A 23,793-nucleotide genomic window follows, 5' to 3' on the forward strand; every position below is an offset into this window, starting at 1 on the left:
GAGAGAGAGGTGTGGACTCCTAGCTAGAGCCGCAGAGGGAAGAGAGCCATCCAGTGCGAGAGATGTCAGGTCACCCATGGCAGTCACAGCGGAAAAAGGTGATTGCCTTTAGCAGATGCTGCTGGTGCCTTCTGGCCACATATCTCTGCCCAGGGAAGTGACACTCCCGCATTTCCTGGACCAGCTCTTAACTGTGCCTGGTGGGAGGCGGTGCATATATGCCCTGGGGTAACTCTCAGGTATGTAGGCACCGTTTCCCAGAGCTACTTGGGGAATTGAGCTGGGGTTATTGGTTTGACATAGCACCCTTTACTGGCTACTGTCCCTTTCCCATTGAGTCCCCCCCACACGCCCTACTGGTGTTTTCTGGAATCACTTCTCAAATAGCCACTAGTACTTACATCCTTGTCTCAGCATCTGTTCCTGGAGAAACCAAAACCAAGACGTGGCCCCAAATGCTCCCAGGCAAATGGCAGGCTCTTACAAAATGTAAGCCCCCTCCCTACCTCCTTTCTCTTCCAGAGTTGATCTTTCATCGCTGTCATCCAGCCAGCCATGCATTCATTTACGCAAACACTCAGCACGCACTTTCCATGTGTCCAGCCCTGTGCTGCCTCGGAGGACACAGAGGCATAAACAGTCCCTGTCCTCAGGGATCGGATCAGACACTTAATAGGTCAGCCTGGTTGCTTTGTCCTGGACACAAATGGGACATCCTAGATGAATTTCATGACAAGATGAGCTAACTAACCTTGGCAGAGTGGCCACCCTGTACTGGACACTATTGTAAACATTGAACATATTATTTTGACCCTGTCACCAGCCCGAGGAGGAAAAGGAGGTCTACATGAGGGCAAAGCTTCTTTCTGAAGCCACACAGCTATAGTATGGCACCTGGGTTCCAAGTCACTTGAATTTAGGGAAAGAAAGTGCAGGTGTAACTGCTGTATCAGTACCATGGGAATAAGCTTGCAAATGAAAGTATCCTTGCTTCAAATTAATGTCCCTTAGACATTTTTCCTCTCCCTCTTAATGATCAGTCACTTTGGGGGAAACCACTGAAGACCTCCAAACCTAGCATACCCAGTTCTCAGGACCCTCACGCTCCATCCCTGCAGTCCGCCAAAGACCAGCTGAAAGTTCTCTTCCCAAGAAATTACGCTTTCTAAGTAATTTATTTTACTTGATGATTTTCTAATTTGCCTTGATCGATAATATATAAAATGAGGGTAGTGACCTAAAACTGAACCCAACATGAAGCTGCTAAGAAAAGGAGAAGCCAAAAGTCCTTTGCACCCAGGGCCACACATTTTTCTCCACCTTTCCAGATAGCATCCAAAGAGGGAGGCAGGCCACTTACACAAGGCACAGTGACTCTAGATTTTTTAAAGACCAGTTTTTCAGAAGATGCTCATCTACTCTTGACACTAAGGTAGTAAACCAATGCCTCCTCATGGTTCAAAGAAATGAACATGTCCTCAAAGCACCCTTGCCTGAGACATGGCTCAGGGCATCTATTGTGCTTGGGTAATAGAAGAGGCAAAGAAAACAAGACTCAGATTCCAAAGACCTGGGACTGGGTCCGGGTCCCAGAGCCTTCCCTTGGTGGGGGCCTTGAGAAAGTCATTTGGCCCTTCTGAGTGTGAGTCACCTCAGGGTCAGATGTGCTGGGAGAGATGGATGATTGGATGACAAGAAGCCAGCCTCTAGCCTCCAGGAGCCAGCATCAGGTGATACCCAAGGAATTACTGGCTCCCTTCAAGGCCAGCATCTCTCCCACCCAAGTGAGTTTGTCACTGCCTGCTGCAGACACATCAGTGATTTCAACCACGGGACACAGCTGGGTGCAGCAATGGCAGGAGCCTCACTCTAGTCATCACTGCATCCTGTGGCCTCACACGCAGCATGACACAGAGAATTCAACGAACCTTTGATAAACAAATTGCAGACACTCCTCAGCCCTGAAGGTGAATGAGTCCACTTATATCCCCACACCCAGCAAAGATCCCTTGCAGACATCCACTTTAATATTTTCCCGTGAAGAGCAAAACCAAAACAATCAAAACCAGTGACTGGGTTTCATGTCCTCAGTGTGCATGGCCAAGTCAAGTTTTGCAACCCAAGAAGAAGAAATGAAGAAGGAAAATAAGATACAAACTGATTAACTGATAAGGACCATATCTTCTTTATTTTCATCTCTACCCAGTGCCTGGGACACAGCGGAGAGATTCAATGAAGGAATGAACAGATGAACAAATGACAGGGCATCAGGTCCTGGAGCCCATTGATGGGTAGAGTGGCCTACAAGACTTGAACCAACCTCATGTCGCCATGACTAACGTCTGCAATAATTGACGAGATCGTCTGGGCAGAGAAAGTTGTGCCAAAGAGAGAGGAAGGCCCTGAAGGGGGTGGGCAGAGTAAGAAGGTGATACTGATCAGAAACAGTAAACGTCACAACAGCTACACTTATTAAGAACGACGTATGCCAAGCCCTGGGCTAACTAATTAATATGTCTATCTCACTGAATATTCAAAACAATCCAACTGAGTAAGTGGTGGGCTGAGTCCCATTTTACAGATCAGGAAGTTGAGGATTAGCCATGTTAAGAGGCTTTCCCAAGGTCACAAGGTTCTAACTAGGGGAGTCTCACTGTGGACCCTGCTGCTGGAGAGAGAAAGAACAGGGAAAGAGATGGGAAGTTAGAGAATGCCCTGCACTATCAGGTCCCAGAGCCCAGAACCATGGGGTGGGGTCCTGGTCAGGAGCAAAGGGTTGGCTGACCCTTCAGCAAACTTGTGCCAAGGTAAATGTCAACTCACTGTTCCTGCGTCACAGCCCATGCTGGGAATCACAGAACAATGCCATCCGAGGCCAGAGTTCCAGGGGTGCCGGAGCTAGCACTAGAGCCCAAAGGTGGGGACTTTTAGCCAGGATCACACTCCCCATCCTGCAGAATCTCCTGCCATTATGAGGCCACACCCTCCGAGGACCTGCCTCACACTAGGTGGTAGGCTGACCCTACACACCCCCCTCCATTCTGCCTGGAAACAGCGAGGAAGGAGCCATCATCCCCACTAGCAGATCAGGAAACTGAGGCTTGGACTGCTGTGCTCACCTGCCTCTGAACACTCAGGTTCATGTGAAACGTCCAGAACAGACAAATCCGTGGAGGCAGGCAGAAGGTCAGTGGTTGCAGGGGATGGTAGGTATGGGTTTCTTTTAGGGGTGATGAACATGATCTGGAATGAGATGGTGGTGATGGTTGCAAACATTGTGAATATAGTAAAGACCCTTTACATTGTATGTTTTTCTGTTTGTTTGTTTGTTTTTTTGAGACAGAGTCTTGCTCTGTCTCCCAGGCTGGACTGCAGTGGCGCGATCTTGGCTCACTGCAAACTCCACCTCTCAGGTTCACGCCATTCTCCTGCCTCAGCCTCTCCGAGTAGCTGGGACTACAGGCGCCTGCCACCGCGCCTGGCTGATTTTTTGTATTTTTAATAGAGACGGGGTTTCACCATGGTCTGGATCTCCTGACCTTGTGATCGGCCCGCCTTGGCCTCCCAAAGTGCTGGGATTACAGGCATGAGCCACCGCCCCTGGCCTACATTGTATGTTTTTAAATGGTCAAAATGGTGAATTCTACATTGTATGAATTTTACCTCAACAAAAAAAAAACTTTTTTAAAAAAAGGCACCCAGGAAGCATATGCCGGGCCTGGATGCGGCCTCTTGAAGAGACATGTTTCCCTTTTCCACCTCAGTCTCAGTCCAGACTCCACATAAGACACGGAATTCCTGGAGGGCAGGATTGAGTTGGGCCTAACCCCTGCAAACATCCTAGTGGCAGTGGTGGCAGCAGGTGGCCACGGAGAAGGTGCGGTGTCCTCCCCACCTCTTTGCCTGCAACTCCCCCAGCCTTTTGGGTCTAAGTTCCATCACACCTCACCTGTTCCTATTTTGATACAGGTCACTTTGTGCCACTGGTTTCAGCCAAAAGTCTCAACCTTGATTCACGCGAGCATCACCTGGGGCAGCTTGAAAGTCCCCTGTAGGGCGGGCCTGGGAATCAGGTATCTTTAAAGTCCCCAGGTGTTGTCAACATGCAGCCAGGGCTCAAGTGTCCAACTAGAGGCAGGGGTCCGAGGGCAGGGTTGTGTTGAATTCACCTTTGTAGTCCCAGAACCTGCCATGGCACAACCTTGGTAAATGTTCAATAAATCAATAAGCAAAGGTTTGTCGAGCAAATTAAAATATATTCAAACTTGCAAGCTTTGATTATTTGCTGGACACAAATATTTAAACAGAAGACTGAAACAATTCCTTTTACTGCATTGGGAAAGGAAAATTCAGTACTTAAAAAAGATATGATCACTTTTTTTTTTTTTTTTTGAGATGGAGTCTCACCCTGTCATCCAGGCTGGAGTGCAGTGGTGCGATCTTGGCTCACTGTGACCTCCACCTCTGGGGTTCAAGTGATTCTCCTGCCTCAGACTCCTGAGTAGCTGAGATTACAGGTGTGCACCACCGCAACCGTCTAAAGATCACTTTTTGAAAAGGCCAGCAATTCTAGAGGCTCTTATGGATCTCAGACTCATCTGGAGACAGGAATCATGTTCATATCTGCATTGTGCTTTGTACAGAAGGGAATGCAAGGCAGAGTCAGCCCATTTTATGGATGAGGGAGCTGAGGCCAGTTTGGATAAGAACTTTGCCCAAGCAAGGGTTATATAGTGACAAGAGATCTCACTTACTGTGAGTGGACAACGTTCCAGGGCTGGGCCAGGCCCTTGCATGTGTAATTTGCACAACCCCCTTTGGAGGATGGGAAAACTGAAGCTCAGAGAGGCTGCGTGACCAGCACCCATCTGGAAAGAGCGAGAGCCTGGCCTGGCCTCCAGACCTTCCTGCTTGCAGACCAGGCAAGCGGATCACAGGGCACAAACCCTGATCCAGCAAAAGACGAGCATCCAACACCCCGAGGCCCGAATCAATGGCAACAGTGAGCTGGGCATGAACACAGCCCTTGAAGCAGTAGACATTCAAAGTGACATGGCCCGTGTTTGATGCCCACAGTCCCTCGTCACAGGCTCACACTGCGTCCAGCCAAGGGCTAGGGCAGCGGCATTCATGAGGTTTCATAAGGAGCCTGTCGCCTGCAGGGAAGGCGGGTCACGGGGACTGGCTTCACCTGCTGTGCCTGTCGCTCAGCTCTGTGGACCACAAGGCCTGGACCTCCTCTTTTGTTAGTCGGAAACTCATCACAACTCTAGTTTGCACCAGCAGCAGGGACTTCATTTTACGGTGATGAAGCCTAGCCTTGGATTCGTGCGAATGTCCCAGAGCCACGGTCCTTCTGCTGGCAGCAGCTAAAACACCCTGGAGGTGGGGGTGGGGGAATTGAGCCACCACCTTCCCGGCACCACCTGAGTCTGCTTCATCGTCCCATTCATGGGATCACAGACGTCAGGAGGACAAGGAGATGGAGCGCTGAGTGACATCTGGAGGCTTCTTCCACAGTCCTTCCTCAAAACCTAGCAGCATTCTTGCTTCCGCTTCCCCCTACAATCACAGCCATCACTGAGTGAGTCCCTGCTGCAGAATGATCTTAACTCAGACCAGGGTGTGACACCTCCTCCTGCCTCCACCCTGGGTCCAGCCCACCACCACCATCTCTCCCTACACCATCACTCGCCTGGCCCATGGCAACAGCCTCCTCACTGGGCTCCCAGCCCCCACTCTTCCCCTTCCTTCCATTCTCCGGAGTCAGTCTCTGCAAAGTGCACGAGGGCGTGCCACACCCCCTACTCAAAATCTGCTGGCTTCTGGCTGCACTTCAGCTAAAATCCAAACTCCTTCTCTAGCCTCCACAGCCCTGCGCGGTCCGGGCACTGCCTCCCCGTGGACTCACCTCCTGCAGTCTTCCCTTGTAGCAGGCAGCAGCCATGCTGGCCCTTCACACACCCCGAGTGCTTCTCCACACGAGGACCTTGCATATGCTGTTCCCTGTGATGAGAAAGCTCTTCCCCCAGATCTTCCTCCAGCCACTCCCTTTCGGTCAGCTCTCAGCTTAAATGCCATCTCCGGTCCACATAACTCAGGCAGCCACCCAGTTACCCCTATCAAATCGTATGATTTTCTCTATGTTTGTAGCACGTTATCTTCCATTTTTCCTGTAATAGTTTTGGTTTGCTTATTTCCTATACCACCATCCCATGCCCCCTCCAGTGCACACACAGAGCAATCAACCTACCAGCTCTGTGACTGCAGGGCAGGGCCCTTCTGTTCTGTCCACCACTATATTCCCAGCACCTAGTACCTAGTGCCTGGCATATACCAGATATTCAACAGTATCTGTAAGACAAGTGAACTAGTAGCTACCAAGGACTCACGATGTGCCAGGCATGTGCTAAAGATCTGGGGCCATCATTGAGGACCCAGCAGACACTGGACAATTGTGTATGTCTAACAAAGGATCAAGCATCGGTCAAGTCATTAGTTACATATTCAAAGGTGGAATAACTGCTACAAAGGAAAATGAAAAATTCAAAGAGTGTGTGCATGTATGTGTGTGTGTGCAGGTGGATGCAGGGCAGTATGGTTTCCAAATGTAAGCAACTCCTCTGACACTCCTCCATCGGGCGGTGTCTAATCCCCCACTGTTTGAATATGAGCCAGCCCTGGTCGCTTGATTCTAAAAAACAGAATGCAGTGGAAGTGATGCTGGGTGACTTCCTCAACTGCATCATCAAAAGAGATACAGCTCCCATCAGCCTCTCAAACTTCAGATTTAGCCACCATGTTGTAAGGAAGCCCAGTTCACAAGGCGGCATCACATGGAGGTGTTAGAGTGAACAGCTCCAGCTGCGGACCCAATCTACAGCCAGCATCGACCACCAGACATGGGAGAGGAAGCCTTCATGGTGGCCCCGGACCTGACTGACAGACTACAGTTGCATGAAAGACCCCAAGCAGGGATCTCCAGGGGGAGCCAGTCAACTCCTGCAGCAGCAAGAGAAAGAAAATACGTAGGTGTTGTAGCTTTTGGAATAGTTCGTTCTGCAGCTGTAAATGACCAGAACAGGGACTGGTGTGACATTTGTGGAAGTCAAGGAAGGTCTTCCTGAAGAAAGAAAGGGAATCTGAGCTGAGATCAGCACGAGTTAAGGTTCTACTTCGAGGGGGAGGCTGGTGGACAGAAGGACTATATATGCAAAGGCTCCAAGACAGGAAGGAGTGAGGCCCAGGGAAGGAAAGGAAAGTAGGGGGTCCCTGAAGCTGCCTCTCAGCAGTGGAGGGAAGATTTAGGCAGGGGCCACAGCAGGAAGTAATCAGATAGCCTTGAATAGCCTCCCTTCCTCTCCAGCTGGGCAGCCTAGAATAAGTAACTCACCCTCTCTGAACCTCTGAGCTCCTCATAAAAATTGGCAATAATACCACCGATTACAAAGAAGGGTTTGAGGATTAAATGAGATGAGGAGAGCAGAGCTTCTCTCCAACAGTTCCGGGAACTAAGTATTGGTTTCTTTCTAGTGTCCTGGGTGAGAAAAAGGAAGCATCTCAGAACTTCCGCAGTCCCATTTGTCTCTTTCTCTGTTGCAACTTGGCCTTTGGCACACAGGAGAAGAACCAGGTGACCCTATTCCTGGCTCCACCCATGTTGTGTGACCTTGGAGGAGTCACTTAACCTCCTTCCAATTTTTCCAAGAACAAAATTAATGCCCCAATAAAATCTCTATCGGTGCTTTGAACTCCTTCAAGACAGGCACTATGGAAATGCAGGCTCACGCCTCTGTTCTGCCACAGCTATTTTTGGCCCCATCAGCCTTGGAAGCAGGTCTCACGGAGGGGGTGTATGTGCTTTGCTTGAGGGCTGGTACACATCTCCTTCCATGGCCTCCGCCATCTGAGTCACAGGCGGGGATGGGCGGGCCACGGCTGACATTTACAAAGCAAGCCCAGGTCCTGGGCTCTGGCGGCTGCTGAAGGCTTTTTGTTCAGGCCACAAGCAGGCCTCTGGCTCTGCCAGGGTTCATGCCCACCCGTGCCTTCCAGAAATACCTTCACCAGGGGCACTCCAGTTGACACTGGGGATCACATGCCTGGCAAGGGCTGCCCGGAAGAGACACAGGTGGGACTCTCTGAAAACCTTTTCTTTCCTGTTGAAGATCCAAGGGAGTCTACACCTCCTTTGATAGCCCATCTCATCCTCAGAGTTACTAATCTGATGCTCCCATCTCAGCAGACAGATGCTGGAACCCTGCAGAAGCAACTCCCAATCTGAAGGTTAGTGACCTGTTCTCATTTCTACTGCTTGCATTAGAATTATTTATGAGCTGCCATTTATCACGTGTTAACTGGGTTCCAGGCTCTGTGCTGTGTCAGTTTTAGGGCATCAAATCCTTCCAACCACCCATGTGCAGCAGGTGGGGTTGTTAACTCCATTCCACACGTGTGGAAATTGGGGCTCCAAGCAGTTAAGGATTCCTCGCCCAAATCACTTAGCTAATGAACAAGGGTTGGAGCCCAGGTCTAGAGGGCAGGAAGCCAGGCTCCAAGCCTCCGCTCTGTAACACCACCTTTTGAGCACAAAGTTTCTGCCCAGGACGGCCTGGGTGATTTCTAACCTTCGTGACAATGCCTGTGCAGGCAGGAATCAGACGAGAAAACTGAGGCTCTGAGACAATGTGACATGGCCAGGGTCTGAGTTAGGAGTGAAAGGCCTGGGGCTGGCCCCAGAGCCCCTTGCTGGGATTGTCATTCCCTAGAGCACAGTTTCTCAAAGTGTGCTCCTACGACCGACAGCGTCAGCATCATCTGAGAATGGAATTGAAATGGAGGTCCTTGGGCCCCACCCCAGACCTACCGAGTCAGGAATTCTGGGGATGAGCTCCAGTGATCTGGGACTAAACAAGCTCTCCCGGTGCTTCTGATACAAGCTCAAGCTGGAGAACCCCTGGTCGAGTGCCCAGACTCAAAGTGAGGGTCGTGGGCAGAGCCTGAAAAACCGAAGGGCAGAAAGTGGAGATGCTGCTCAAGAACCTTCCGCTTCACTAGATCCCTTTCCATGCTCTTTCTCCAAGGCAGGCGGGGCACAGGGTAGGGCTGCTGGGAGTAGGGCACACAGCTGGGCCCGCCACAGAGGAATAGGAGGCCACGCTGCCCCCTCCAGCAATGAAGTGGGGGAGGGAAGTCAGGACTCTCAAAAGATTCATGGTGGCCGGGCACGGTGGCTCACGCCCGTAATCCCAGCACTTCGGGAGGCTGAGGCGGGCGGATCACCTGAGGTCAGGAGTTTGAGAACAGCCTGACCAACATGGTGAAATCCTGTCTCTACTAAAACTACAAAAATTGGCCGGGCATGGTGGCTCACGTCTGTAATCCCAGCTACTAGGGAGGCTGAGGCAAGAGAATCACTTGAACCTGGGAGGCAGAGGTTGCAGTGAGCTGAGATTGTGCCACTGCACTCCAGCCTGGGTGACAGAGAGACTCCTTTTCAAAAAAAGAAAAAAAAAATTCGTGGCAAATTAGAACAAAACAGACACCCCCAAAATAAACATAACAAAAAACAACTTGAAAAACCACTGTTGCCTTTGCCAGCAGAAGGGTGGCCCAGCAGTAGGGTGACCCGCTGTTCCAGTTTGTCCAGGACTGAGGGGTTTCCTGGAGCACAGGACCTTTGGGGCTAAAACCTAGAGAGGCCTGGGCCAGCCAGGACAAGCAGGTTGCCCCGAGGGGCAGGGCAGCAGCAAGTGCTGTCTGTATGAAGAGCAAGGCCTGCCTGGCCAAGTGAAGGATGCCCTGCAAATGTTCCTGGTCATTACTTCTAGGGGGGACTTCACAAGCCTGCACGAATAGGTGTTTCTCTTTCCCCTTTTTCTCCCTTTATCCCAGACACACACACCAAAGCTCAACACACTTGTGGATCAATGTCACTTCAGCAGGGAGCTTCCTGCCTGATCCTTGGGCTGCTAATTCTGGGCCTCTGCTTTGGCCACTCCTTCTTCTTCGTAGCCTGTCCAGCCTCCCTCTGCTCCCACCTGGGAATTCTACCTGGGAATTCTCTCATGTCTTCCTAAATCTGCCCTCACTGCCCCTTTTGGAATTATGTATCCCCTTCCCAACAGCACCTCTTTATCCCCCAGGTCTGGCTGGCACTCACAGGCTGCTCTTCATCAGAATGCGTCCACAGGATGATTACAGCAATGGATACCTGTCTAGTTTTCAAAAGTACTTCTCACTTTCAGGAACCCTCAAGTCAACCCCATGGGGTGGGTGTAGCCTATGCACCTATTTTACAAAGGAAGAAACTGAGGCTTTGGTTAACTAGCTCTCTTAAAATCATGAGGAGGAAAGAGCAGGGCTAGCACGCCAACATAGGCTCAAGAAAGGCTCGTGGAATCGGCCTCTTATGCCAAGCACTTGGTCTTTCATGACCTGGGCCCTGCTGATGTGGACAAGTCCCTGTGTGACTCTGTATCCCTCAGGGTGCCCAGCGCAGGGTTGGACATAGAACAGGTGCCTGGCAAATGCTCACCAGATAAATGAGAGGCCCTTGTGAGTGGCAAGAATGCAAAGGACATCAGATGAGCAATGGGACAAGGACCGGCGCATGCCTTGAGCCAGTGAATCCAGAGAGATGGCAGGAAGGGACACTCCTGTGAACACCTTCTGCAAATGACAGTCCACTGGACCATGAACTCCATGAGGGCAGGAGCTGTCTGCTGCCCACTGCATACCCCACACTTGGAGCTCAGTGCACACCTGTTGAGTGACAGCTGAGGCTCTACAGCATTGAAGCCCTGTGCCCTCTGGGAGACACGAATTCCTTCAGGGTTATATAGCAGGCACTTGTTTTTTGCTGTTGTTGTTCGTTTGTTTCTTTTGTTTTTGTTTTTGTTTTTGTTTTGAGGCGGAGTTACGCTCTTATTGTCCAGGTTGGAGTGCAATGGCGCGATCTCGGCTCACTGCAACCTCTACCTCCGTATTTTATGATTTTGGCAGAAGTTGTAGATGTGGCCGTAGCTCTGACATTTATTGGGCACTACTTGTGTGCAGGGCTCTGGGCTGAGCTCAAGGAGGACCAAGAGAATGAATAAATCATATTCTCCACCACTGGTCTAATCCACCTTACATGCCTGAGGCACTCCATGGCTATGGTAGACATCCCCTGCCCTCTTGGCCTGGTAGCCATGTTCTTATTTTTGGGTTATAGCCCTTCTATTCGGATTTTCCTGTGGGAAACCACCTCTCCCTGAGCCTCTATCCACACATCCCAACTCCAGGGGTGGTCACATGGCCTGGTCCTGACCAACCAGCATATTCTATCCCACAAGCCACCATGATTGGTCCACCGGTGGGCACATGACCCAAGCTATTCCGTGAAAGTCAGCCTCAGGGCTTCCCTTGGACTATTGGGAAACAGAAGGTCTCTTCCTAGGGAGATTACTGACTGTAAGGATGATGGAATGCTGGAGCCTGGAGCTACAGGAACTGAGCCAGCCTGAGAGAAAAGGCAACCCAGGAGAAATCAGGGGAGAGCAATAGAGACAGAGACAGAAATCTAACACCGTCATCATTTGAGACCATGGATTCAGCAGACCTGCTGACTGGATATCCTGATACATGAGCCCACAAGCTAACGTCTTTCTCCCTAGTTTTTGTATTGCTTAAACCACTTCAAGATGTGTTTTTGCTACTTGAAACTGAAAAAGTCCTGCCATACAGAGCTCTCCTCTCTTACTCTCCTCTCCCAAGGAGCACCTTCAGTCCCAAAATTCAGCATGAGTTCTCTCCTCTCTACCCAACCAAGCACTCTCCTCTAGCCTCCTCCCATCTCCGTAGCCCCAGCCTGGTTTCAGGCCCTCTTTGATGGTCTGGGGTCTGAATGATCTCAAGAGACCCCCACCTGACTCCAGTCCGCCAGCTCAACCCCAATCCACTCCAATCCAACCCACATTGTCAAAACAGCTGATCTTTCTGAAACAGACAATATAGACTCATGTCACTTCCCCACTTAACACCTTTGTAGGCTCATCACTGCCCAGAGCAGTTTCCTAAACCTTTGGGTCCATGTCCTTGCAGTTATGGAGCTGATTTTAGACGGTACATAGACCCAGCACTCGAACACATTGAGACTTGTAATAAGAAACTTGAGCTCCTTTTGATTCTCTTACACACTTTCCAATTACTTTATAGAGAAGATCTCAGCACTGTGCTACTATGACTTTGACATCTCTCTACTACTTACTTCTCTCCCTTTTTTAACGAATAGAGAGGGAGCCTCAAGCTCAGAATCTTCCAGAGAAGGCTGGAATTTTAAAACCTTGGTTTGCTTCCACTGCATTTATTATTATGGTCACCTTCCATTTATGCCAGTGGTACTGGTTTCTCATTTACAGTAGTTTTGTAAAGATAAAGAAATTAATTTGTATACACACAAAAGTGAGTTTATTTAAAGAAAAAATAAGGCAAATAAGAGATGGTACTTGGATATGCATGAATGTAGGTCATTGTTTGGCAAACAATGACCTATAGGATGAAATGCGATCTGCTCAGCCAGGCACACAGGCCCTTCTAGGTCCTCCTCCTTGGCCACCCTTTCAAGCCACTGAAGGGCTTGTGACTCTCAAGAGGAGTCTCACAGAGCCACACCTCCAAGCCTTAGTCCACCCTCTTCCTTCTGCCTGGATGCCCTTTTCCCCCAACCTGCTTAGCAACCTGGAACAATCCCATTCATTCATTTTTTTTTGAGACGGAGTCTCACTCTGTGGCCCAGGCTAGAGTGCAGTGGCGCAATCTCGGCTCACAGTAACCTCCGCCTCCCGAGTTCAAGCGATTCTCCTGCCTTAGCCTCTGGAGTAGTGGGGATTACAGGTGCCCGCCACCACACCCGGCTAATTTTTGTATTTTTAGTGGAGACGGGGTTTCACCATGTTGGCCAGGCTGGTCTTGATCTCCTGACCTTGTGATCCACCCACCTCGGCCTCCCAAAGTGCTGGGATTACAGGCATGAGCCACCGTGTCCGGCCAATCCCGTTTATTCTTAAAGACCCCTGTTACTATTTACTGGGGCTACTGTTTTGCTTAACTATTCAGGTATTTCCAGTGCACCTGGCAAACCATTTCTGTGTTCTCTCAGGCCACTCTTTGTGGGTTGCTGACAGGATGGCCTTCCCTTGGAGGGCTGAGATTCCAGAAGGCCAGGACGGTCCTTCTTCTCTGTCTGACACAGATGCTCAGTGAGCACAAGATGACCTGAAGGGACCCTAGCTGGGGGATGTGGATCATCAGATACAAACCACTGGGAGCTACGTGCTGTGGGGCCCAAAATGTGGGAGACTGAGGAATTCTAAAGGAAGGGAAAGGAGTGATCTCCAAGGGTAGGTGCAAGCCCAGGGATTCTTTCAGGAGAGAGGAGGCCAGTGAGCATCCCGGGATAGAAGGATCCGGCAGAGGCCCGGCACAGAGGGCCTGGCAGGCCTAGGTTCTCAACTGTAACTTGCATTTGAATCACCTCAGTACTTGTTATTGTGACAGTTCCCAAGTCCCACCCCGAAAACTCTGGCTCAGTGGGTTTGAAGTGGGCCCATGAAGATGCATTTTAAAACAAGTGCTTTGGGTTATGCTGAAGCAGGTCATTTGAAGGCCAGGCTTTGAGAAGCAACGGGCCACAGGGTGTCAGGGAAGGATGGAGATATATAGAGGCCTCACAGTCAAAATGCAGGAATTCACACAAATTGCAAAGATCCTCCAGAACATTGCATCACTGACTGGGGACCAAGAGGCTGGAAACACAGCCTACCAGACAACAAGCTTTGTGCCAAGGTTATTGAAAATACATCCCAAATAATTCCATGGCGATGCGTTTAATGAGGTCGATACGGACGTGATCACAGGCATCCTATAGGTGGGAACTTGAAGGAACCATGTGAAATACAGAACCTCCTTTGGAGAGACCTTATCAAGTAGCAATTGTAAACAGGGAACTTTACCATGTAGAGGTCAGGGCTGAGGCCATTTCTGGCTAAAGAAACGCTCCTTTGTTTGAATGACGGCGCAATCAAATTGTTCAGAGATGAAATTGTCCAAGGCAAACAAGTCACAGAGAGGATTCAGCAGAATTCGGTGCACATAGCTGAAAGGCATCTTGTAACTTTGCTCCCAGAGCATTGACTTTGGTTCTACCCTAACTGCCTCCTTAAATGTAAATTCTAATAGAGAAATAGAACTGTGTGTTGGGGGAGGGGGGCTATTTAAGACCAGTCCCCAGCAGCTGCCCCCTTTAAAGATCTGGCCTTCGGAACAATCCAGGCCAAGTCACTCATCAAATGGAGATTGACTTTTATCTGATTAACTGATGGAGAAACATCCTTCTCCATCTCGCAGGGGCGTGCTGTGGGAAAGGCGTTTTGCAGACTGCAGGGGAAAGTTGGGCCTTGGCTTCCCTCCTGCTTGGACAGTGGAAAATTACCAAGAAGGCAGGGCTGCCCTCGGCCACGCTCACTGGATCTTCATGGGCCCAGGAAAACACAAAAAGAAACCTGAAAATGGAGTGAGCCATTACCTACCTGGGGCGGAGAGAAGTCTGGGAGGCGGTGGGGGCGGGGGCGGTGGGGGCAGCGGGGGAGGAGGCCGGCACTGGCAGACGTGTCGGCAGCTGTCAGTCACTTTGGAGCAGGACTTCTGGGGCTCACCGTGCGTCACCTGTAAACATGGGCACACGTACCCAACAGAGGGAGAAGACCATAAGGCAACTAGAAGCTGAAACGAGCCCAGGCCACCCTGTCCCCTGCCAGGCTGGGACTTGGGATTCCTCTCCAAGACCAAGGCAGGAAGAATCGAAGTCAGATTGGTTCAGGGGGACAATGTTGTTGGCGGCTGGCCTGGCTGGTTGAAGACCAAGGTTTTCTTCCTAGCTTTGCCAGAAACCCTGGGCAAGTGACCTGGATACAAATGAGAAGTCGACAAGAACTTGAAGGTTAACTGGTAGAATTTCCCCATTGTACAAATGGGTAAACTGAGGCCCAGGCAGAAGCAGCTGCCCGAGGATCTCACACTTGGAGAGTGAGACCCTTTATTTCCTCTGTAATCTAGGCCCAGCCGCTTCTCCTGTCTTCCTTGCTACGGCCCAAGGCCAAGCCCTGGCCTTCTCTCCAGCCCTCACTCCTCACAGCCTTTTTGTGTCTACTCCGGGGCAAGGCCCCTCTCTTGGGGAGAAACCTCATCCAGTGAGGCCTCTGCTCCTGTGTTCCCACGTGACCGGAGGGAGCAGAACAACCTGCTTGATGCTCTCCATTCGGTGTCCTGATGGTCTTGTGGGAAGGGCACCACCTCCATCCCCCCAGCAAGCCCCAGATGCCACCCCACCCCTCGTGGGATCATGTGGCTTACAAGGTCTGCAAGGGGCGATCCCTGACAACCTCTCTGGCCCCGCCTCATCCCATGCTCTCTCCCCGCCATGCTCGCTCCCCGTCTCTCTGCCCTCATTCTCTCCTTTCAGTTCCAGGCCCCTGGCCTCTGCAATTGCTGCTCCAGTGGTGGTAATGTTCTCCCATCCCTACCCCTGCTGCGCCCCTGACTCCGCTTGGCCATGACCTCACAGACGTGTCTCTGACCTCTTTATCCAGCCAGATTCTTTTGTATGGGCTCTCCTGGCACCAGGTTCCCCTCGAGGGGCAGAAATCTACATTTGGATGTCACCTGGTTCATACCTATTTTCACCATGGCACTGTGAGCTCGCTGAGGGCAGGGCAGGCTTTGTTTCTCCTCTCTCACTATCATAAATCACCACGTAAGGGAATGCCCACCATTAAATCTTTGGTGAATGAATGAATGAATATGAAAAACTGGGCCACAATCCATGCCTCTTGAACCCTGGCGTGGTGTTTTTCCAGCACAATCTCAGCTTCCTCATCTGTCAATGATGAAGGGTAGCCGGAGTGAGCTGGGCTCCAGCAGCAGTTCCCAGCCCTGGCTGTACATTGGAATCTCCCTGGTGGTTTTAAAAAATACCCATGCCTGAGCCACATCGATTAAATCAGAATTTTGCAGGTGAAGCTGGGCCTGGGGATTTTGCTTAAGCTTCCCACGTTAAACTTCTTATGCAGAGCCAGCATGGGAACTGGGTGGACGGATTAGACTGACTGCCAGTGTCCCTCGCTATACAGAGTGCCATAAATCCAAGAGTCTGGTGTTTCATGCCTGTCCCGGGGAACAAGCTGGTTTAAAAGCACAAAGAGTTGCCAGTCACCCTCCACCTCCTCAATGGCCACAGTTAATTTCTCTGTCATCTCTGAGCCACTAGAAACTAGAACTCCACTTTCCCTGCAACTAGCCATGTGTGGCCTGCCTTTGAATGCTGATCCAGCCCCTCTGCCACGTGGCAGGGAGATCCCCTGGGGCTGGGAGGCTCCCATCACACCTGGAAGATGTGAAGAAGTAATGTGGGTAACGTCCACTGGGGTGGCAGCAGGAAGTGAGCTGATTTATATCCCTGGCTTAATATCTACGAGGCTAAGAGGCTCCTGCTCATCACCTTTTAATGTTTTTAAAGGGCCATTGACTGCATTTCAAACCCTGGAAGGCAATCTTCTCTCCCACTGGGAAGAGCATACTGTCAGATGGTGGCCTCTGCTCAATTATTTTACAGAAATGATTAACTCCTTACATGTCAGTGGGAAATCCACCGGCTTCTAGACCAGTGCCATTGTTAGACGTCCCATCATTGAGCCTGTGCCCCCCTAGATTCTGACCTTCCGAGACCCTGGGATTTGCTAGAAAGCTTCATTCTCCTAACAGCTGGCCTCCGAGCCCACTTCTTCAATGCACTCTACCAAGTGTGTGAACTTCAAGCAAGACCATTGCCAGTGCAATTATTTTCTCAGTCTCAGGTGCAATTTATGAGAGAGAGTTCAAGAGGAGCACATTTGGCCCGACACAATGACCTATTTTTGTGAGAGGATATGAAGGCACAGATGTATAAGGATATTTAATGTGATGAAGTTCTAGGCAGAAAAATCAGGGCCAAATTTCAAGGCTGCAGGAGGAAGAAGTGAAGGAGCACACTACATTTAAAACATTGATAGTTCTTGCCTGTAATCCCAGCACTTTGGGAGGCCGAGGCGGGTGGATCACCTGAGGTCAGGCGTTCGAGACCAGCCTGGCCAACACGGTGAAACCGTGTCTCTACAAAAAAATGCAAAAATTAGCCGGGGTGGTGCATGCCTGTAGTCCCATCTACTCAGGATGCTGAGGCAGGAGAATGACTTGAACCTGGAGGTCAAGGCTGCAGACAGCCAAGGTCATGCCACTGCACTCCAGCCTGGGCGACAGAGCAAAACTCCAGTCTCAAAAAATAATAAATAAATAAATACATTAATAAAATTGATAGCTCTGGCCAGGTGCGGTGGCTGACACCTGTAATCCCAACACTTTGGGAGACTGAGGCAGGCGGATCATTTGAGCCCAGGGGTTCAACATCAGCCTGGGCAACAGAGTGAGACCTCATCTCTACAACTTTTTTTTTTTTTAATTAGCTGGGCATGGTGGCACATGCCTATAGACCCAGCTACTCCAGAGGCTGAGGTGGGAGGATTGGAGGATTGCTTGAGCCCAGGAGGTTGGGGCTGCAGTGAGCTATTGCAATGTACCACATTCCAGCCTGGGCAACAGAGCAAGACCCTGTTTCAAAAAAAAAAAAAAAATCAGTGGTTCTCAGTCTCTTATATAAGGGCCTCTCTGAAATGTGAGCAGGCACAATTGCTTAGCCAACTGTTCTCACGAAAGGATCAAGTCTGGTCTGTCCTTATGCCTGACAGCTGGGCCTCCACTGCTGTGTCCTGATAGTTTGGTCTAGTCCAACCCTATGGTGTCTAAGCCTGCCTCGACTCTGGGTTACTCAGACCCCATATCCACTTGCTAGCTTCTCTCCATCCTTCAAATCCTTGAACAGCCTTATTGCGTGTTCATGCAAGAAAAGGACCGAGATTTCTCTCTCTCCTCTTTTTGAGACAGGGTTTTGCTATGTTGACGAGACTGGTCTCAAATTCCTGGGCTCAAGCAATCCTCCTTCTTGGGCAAAGCCATCCTAAACCCTCCTCCACCCCAAATTAGACTCACCCGCTCAGTGCTGCTGCTTTATTCTGCAAACACTTCTGTCTGGGGCATTTCCGTGCTATTTTGTAATGCGTGTCTCTCTACACTAAGTTGTGAGTGTCTTAGGGCAGGCAGGTAGATGAGTACTTTATTAATCCTGAACAATCATGATTTTCTGAGCCTTACTATGTGTCCATCATAGGTTCCTGCTCCCATTTCGCCCTGGGCATAACCGGGAGAGATAGGTGATATCATCCACTCTTAACAGGTGGCCCGCAGGCTCAGCGAAGCTAAGTGATGTACCAAAGTTGCCCAAGGCCCAGCATTCAGTTGGCGTTCAGTGAAAAGGTGCAATGCCCACCAGCGGAGAAACACGGGATCTGTCCCATTCCCCAGTGCTGGTTCCACTTGGGGGTTCTGTTGATTGGCAGTGTTGTATTTAGACCAATAGAGAGGAAGCCTCGGGTGTCCGGAGCTTGTCTCAACACCTGGCATTTGGTTTCTATCTTGGGGAATTTCAAAAGGAGAAGGAACTTGCCCCTAAAGTAACCTGCTCTTAGCTGGACTTCGTTAAGAAGGAGCAGAGGCCCAGAAAGGTCAGTGACTTGCCTAAAGCCCATAGAACACAGGCTGGTATTGGTACTTCCTGGGACCACTTCTTATTCCAGTTTCACCATCATCTGCCTTCCAGGCCCTGTTCTGCAGTGTTCTCCTGCAGCCAGAATCCTGTAAGTGCTGTAGGCTTGAGAGTGGGCTGAGGCACAGCTAATGTCCTGGAGTCTCCTGGATTTGGTACCTGTAGCAGGGGTCTGAGGGACACAGTGTTCCCAGCATCAGTTCCCTCTTCTCCAACCACCGTCCTACTCCTGGCCAATCAGTGCAGTTCTGGGTCCAGCAGACGTTGCCTCCTAAATCGTCCTTGAATCCATCTACTCCTCTGTTTCCTTTGCTGCCACCTGAACAAGGCCACCATCAGGTCTCCAGTGGGCAGTACCTGTCTCTCATCTAGGGTTGCCAGATAAAATATAAGACACCCTATTACATTTGAATTTCAGATAAACAACCAATAATTTTAATTGGGAGAGTTATTACATGGGAGAGATACTAGGAAAACAATTTGTAGTTTATTTGAAATTCAAAGTTAACTGGATGTCCTGTATTTTATTTGCTAAATCTGGCCACCCTCCCCTTACCTACCTCTTTGCCCCTGCCTTGCTTCCTCCCTGCATCCATCCTTCATGCAGGAACTGAACTGAGATTTCTCTTTCTCTCTTTTTTTTTTGAGACATGGTTTCACTATGTTGGCCAGGCTGGCCTCGAATTCCTGGGCTCAAGCAATCCTCCTGCCTTGGCCTCCCAAAGTGTGGGATTACAGGTGTGAGCCACTGCAACCAGCCTGGACTGAGATTTCTAAAATACCAACCTGAGATTGTGTCATCTCTTACTTAAAACCCTTTACTTAAAATGACATCCATAGCCCTCAGGATCAAGTCCAAACTGCAGGACACTATGTTAGTGGCTTACAACAGTGGCCTTACCTGGTGCTTCTTTCCCCTGGGTCTTCCAAAAGTCCCTCTCTCCTCTGGCCTTGGGCTGTTCCCTCTGCCTGGACACCTCACCCTCATATGCATCCTAACTTCTCATCCTTCATGTCTCAGCTGAAGCACCACACCCTTCAGGCTTCTATGACTCTTGCCCCTAGTCCAAGCTATTTCTTCTTGCTGAGCTCTCTTGATGATAATTACTTGTTTAATTAGCTCTACATTGCCAAACTATCAGTGCCACGAGGGAAGAGGCCACTAAGCCCCTTGCACTTAACAAAGGGCCTGGCATACAGTAGGCGCCCAATAAATGCTGCCGAATGACTCATCAAAGCTGCAGAGACTGACTATACAAGGGGTTCAACATCACTTGGGTCTGGGGTGGCTCCTCATCAGCACACAGAGACCCGTAAGGCCAGATAAGAGGCGGTCTCTCTAACTATTGCTTTAGGAAGGCAGCCACAAAGATGATAGCTTCTGGCATCTTTCATGGAGACAGGCCAGCACCACGGTAACTTGATGAGACACACTCCTGTCACACCTAATAAATTTGCCAGCCTGTCATCCTCTTCCCTTGCAAAAAAAAAAAAAAAGAAGAATAATCTGGAAGTGAACTTAGAAGAACCCTAAATCACACTACATCACAAAAGCTCGAAATCTCAATTCCAGACACATGAAAGAACAGGGGGGAAAGGCTAAGGAATGCTCCCACCAACCCTTCCGGCAATTTAAATGTCGTCTGACTTTAATGATTAAGCTCCTTATCAACTAGCAGCAGCCAGAGGCTTAAAGCTGATTGCAAGGTAAGAACCTGGTGCTTTGGGGGACCCCAGGTCTCTTGCCTCATTGAGGATCCCATTAATCACAGGACTTTGTTATGTTGGCCTTGTCCTTCCAAATGTTCTTCTGGCAAAATGCTCATGGAAAGGCAGATGGCTCTGAGTTTGTTCTCCAGATTAGAGAAACTCCTATGACGTGACAGATTTTATTTTCCCCACTTAAAGAGAAACACATGGCTTCGTGCATTTCCATTTTTCCTCTTCTCTCCTATGTTCCCCCGGATTTAGCTCTTTTGCTTAAAGCCAGATCCATTCATTCCAAAACCCCTTTCCCTTGATTTCTCTGTCCCTATCATTTGTAAATTAATTTTTCCAGAGCCTTAAGCCAAGGTTTTACCCATTCTACTTGTCTGGAGGGTTCCTTTTGAAATTGATTTTTATGAAAATTGATTTGTATTGAGTAAGAGCATCTGAAATACATACACACACATACACACACACACCCCTGCACACACACACACACACACACCTGCTTGTGTAAGTACTGCCTGGCTAAAGGACACTTACAAAACTGAACCGCTTTCACAAAATTATCTCTTCTGGGAGGAGTGCGGGGTGCTTGTGCATCTTCTGTTTAGATCCTACTAGCTCACACAGTAGAATTCTAGTCTTGGAGACTGACAACCTCATTATGTTGCTTCCCACCCCAGCTGAAGAAGTCTTATGGAAGAGAGAAAACTGTAAACAAATGAATCTAAAAACTAAGTGAACTCAATATCTGAGGTTCAGCTAAAAGTTGAACAAGGGAAGCTGGTCCCAAGCCACTGAAGTGTTTAGAAGTGACAAAATTGTGTTTCCTGAGGAGACACAGCTGAGTTTAATAACTGCTGTTTCACACATTAGACAAAGCTGTCAATTCCAAAAGGAAAACAATTGTGAGTGAGATGGAGGCAAGCCAGAGAAGAGAGCAGAAGACGGGGCCTGGGAGTGGGGGTGCTGAGCAGCGTCAGACCCCGGCTCTCGATGGGCAGTCACCCAGGCCATCATCCAGGCAGGACTAACTGAGCAAGCTCCCGGCAGGGCCCATCATTTGGGGCAGCTCGGGGATCTCGATAGACTGGCAAGTGGTCTTGCCACCTTCTCCTTTTTTCTTGGTCTGTCACCCCTACTCAGAGCAGCCATGTGAATGGTCCCCAAACCCCAAAATGCCACCAGGAGAACATGAGGCTACAAATACCCGAAAGTGGATCCACAAAGCCCAAAACAATGAAAATGTCCTCCAGAGCCTGCAGAAAAAAATGTCAAACAGACCACGCAGTGATCAACAGAGTACCTGGTCAGCCAGGCAGAAGAACAGCATTACTATTACTCCTATCAGCGATGGCAGCAACCACTACTGGTTAGTGTTCCTCATGGTCCTGGCACTGCGCCAAGTAATCCTTACATATCTCATCCAGTACTTAGAATAGTATAGTCAGGAAGAAGAAACTAACTCTCAGAGAGGGTAAGTGAGTTGCCTAAAGCCTCCCAGCTGGTGAGGGACAGAGCTGAAGCTCAAATTCCGGAGCTGACATCGAAGTCCACCTTGTCACCTCTCCACTGTACCAGTGACCATGCACATTCTGGGGGGGACTAGGGACCATACCATTGAACCCTGTCTCTGATCCTAAGAGGTAACTCCAGTTAGTGGCTGCCTGGCCTCTGCCCTGCGATTTAAGGGGCACAGGGTGAGAGATTCAACCCTGGGCAGTCCTGACAGATGGGCCACCACGCATTATCTGTCCACAGCCTCAACTCTGATACCTACAAGGAACACAGTTGCCTTCTGTGTTGAAAACCAGTTTAAGAAAGGTAATTTGAAGTTCATCAGTGGTTCTGGCGGGAAAGAAATAATATACATCCTTGGGATGACTTTTCCTTGTAAGTTTGTTTCTTTCCTGAATTTCTACCCTAGAATGCTATCATCGGAAGGTATTCTCTGAGCCCCTTTCCATTCCAAGACCGGCCCCGGTCCTGCAGGCTTTAGGCCACAATTGAAGCCTCTCTTTGGAGTTTCTTGTCTTTTCAGGGGTAGGGTATGGGGTACCATAGCAGCTTTTCTTTTCCCAAGCTTTTCCGAGAACCAATCAGTGGGGCGGCTGCAGGAAGCCAGGGTCTCAGGAGGGAAGGGGCAGCTCTCCCCTCACCCAGGAGGTCCTCCCAGCCAGTGCGCAGCCGGCGCGTCTCACCTGCACGAAGCCCCAGAGCGGGTGGAGCGCGCAGTGCAGCAGCAGCGAGGACCAGCAGCAGCCACGGCCCAGCACCAAGTCCCGGAGGAGCATCTCGGCCAGCGACGCCCGCTCCCGGGGCGAACTGTCAGGAGAGCAAGGCTCGGGTCAGGCGGACACCGCGCGGGCACTTTCGCCGCCGCGCACCAATATACCTCCCATCCCGGATCGGTCGGGCACGCCCCGCACCCAGGGGCACCCTACTAAACCAAGCCTGCACTTACACTCCAGCTTACACCTTCATTGACTCTTCGTAAATCCCAGAATTCACACTCTTTTCTTAGGCATATCCCCAGAACCCCGCACGTACACTTTAGCTCCGCGCACAGCTCCAGAATATGCGTGCATACCTTGGCCCCATGCACACCTCCAGAAACAGCCAAGCACACTTATTGCGCCCCATTAACCCCTAGAAGCAGCCATGTACAACTCACTCTCACTATGAGCACACTTCAAACCCGGCGGGCACTACTCACCCTGTGCGCACACCCACGGAAACAGCCGTGCACACCCACCGACTCCTGCCTGCACCCTCGCTGACCCTGCATGCACGGCACCAAGAAATCTCACGCTGCGTGCACCCTCACTGCCCTGCCGGCCTCATTGCGCACACTGCAACATAGGCACCTCAGTGCGCTGCCCCTTTGCACGCCCCTGCCCAGCCCCGATCCCCCGCTCCCGTGCGTGGGTTCCCCCCACGCCTCCATCTCCGCCCGCACCCTTCTAACGCCTCACGCCACCTTGCCTGGCGGCGGCCCCAGCCGATCCTCAGCTCTGGGAAGAGAGGTCCGCGTCCCCCCCGCGGCAGCTCTGTTTCCCAGCCGCCGGACAGCCCCCATTTAAAGCCAGCCGCCTCCCCAGTCCCCCGCCCTCTAGGCGGGGCCTCGGTCCTCACCTTGGCGGCTGCGCGGGCGCCCGGGGGCTTCACATGCCGGGGAGGAGCTCCTGGCGCTGGAGCAAAAGTTTGCGCGCCGGTTGGGCCTCCCGGGGCGCTGAGCGGAGGACCAGGAGTGGTGTCCTCGCACCGGGCGCAGGGTGCGGTGGCTCCCGGCTGCGCCTGGCCGCGCGCGGGGCGGGAGGGGCGGCACCCCGCGCCCAGGGCCGGGGCTG

General features: G+C 50.7%; 1 protein-coding gene across 1 annotated transcript in view; it reads right to left on the reverse strand.

Moving 5' to 3' along the window:
• Positions 1 to 23,480, reverse strand: part of PRIMA1 (proline rich membrane anchor 1) — a 69,577-nt gene extending 46,097 nt beyond the window's left edge. The window contains exons 1-3 of the mRNA XM_025392206.1: positions 23,424 to 23,480; positions 22,645 to 22,768; positions 14,571 to 14,706 (exon numbers count right to left, since the gene is read on the reverse strand). Of these exons, the coding sequence (XP_025247991.1) occupies positions 14,571 to 14,706; positions 22,645 to 22,737 (229 nt within the window). The 5' untranslated portion in view covers positions 22,738 to 22,768; positions 23,424 to 23,480. The remainder of the gene's footprint in view (positions 1 to 14,570; positions 14,707 to 22,644; positions 22,769 to 23,423) is intronic.
• Positions 23,481 to 23,793: the final 313 nt, after the last annotated feature.

The sequence above is a fragment of the Theropithecus gelada genome, chromosome 7b, assembly GCF_003255815.1.
Source record: "Theropithecus gelada isolate Dixy chromosome 7b, Tgel_1.0, whole genome shotgun sequence".
NCBI lineage: Eukaryota > Metazoa > Chordata > Mammalia > Primates > Cercopithecidae > Theropithecus > Theropithecus gelada.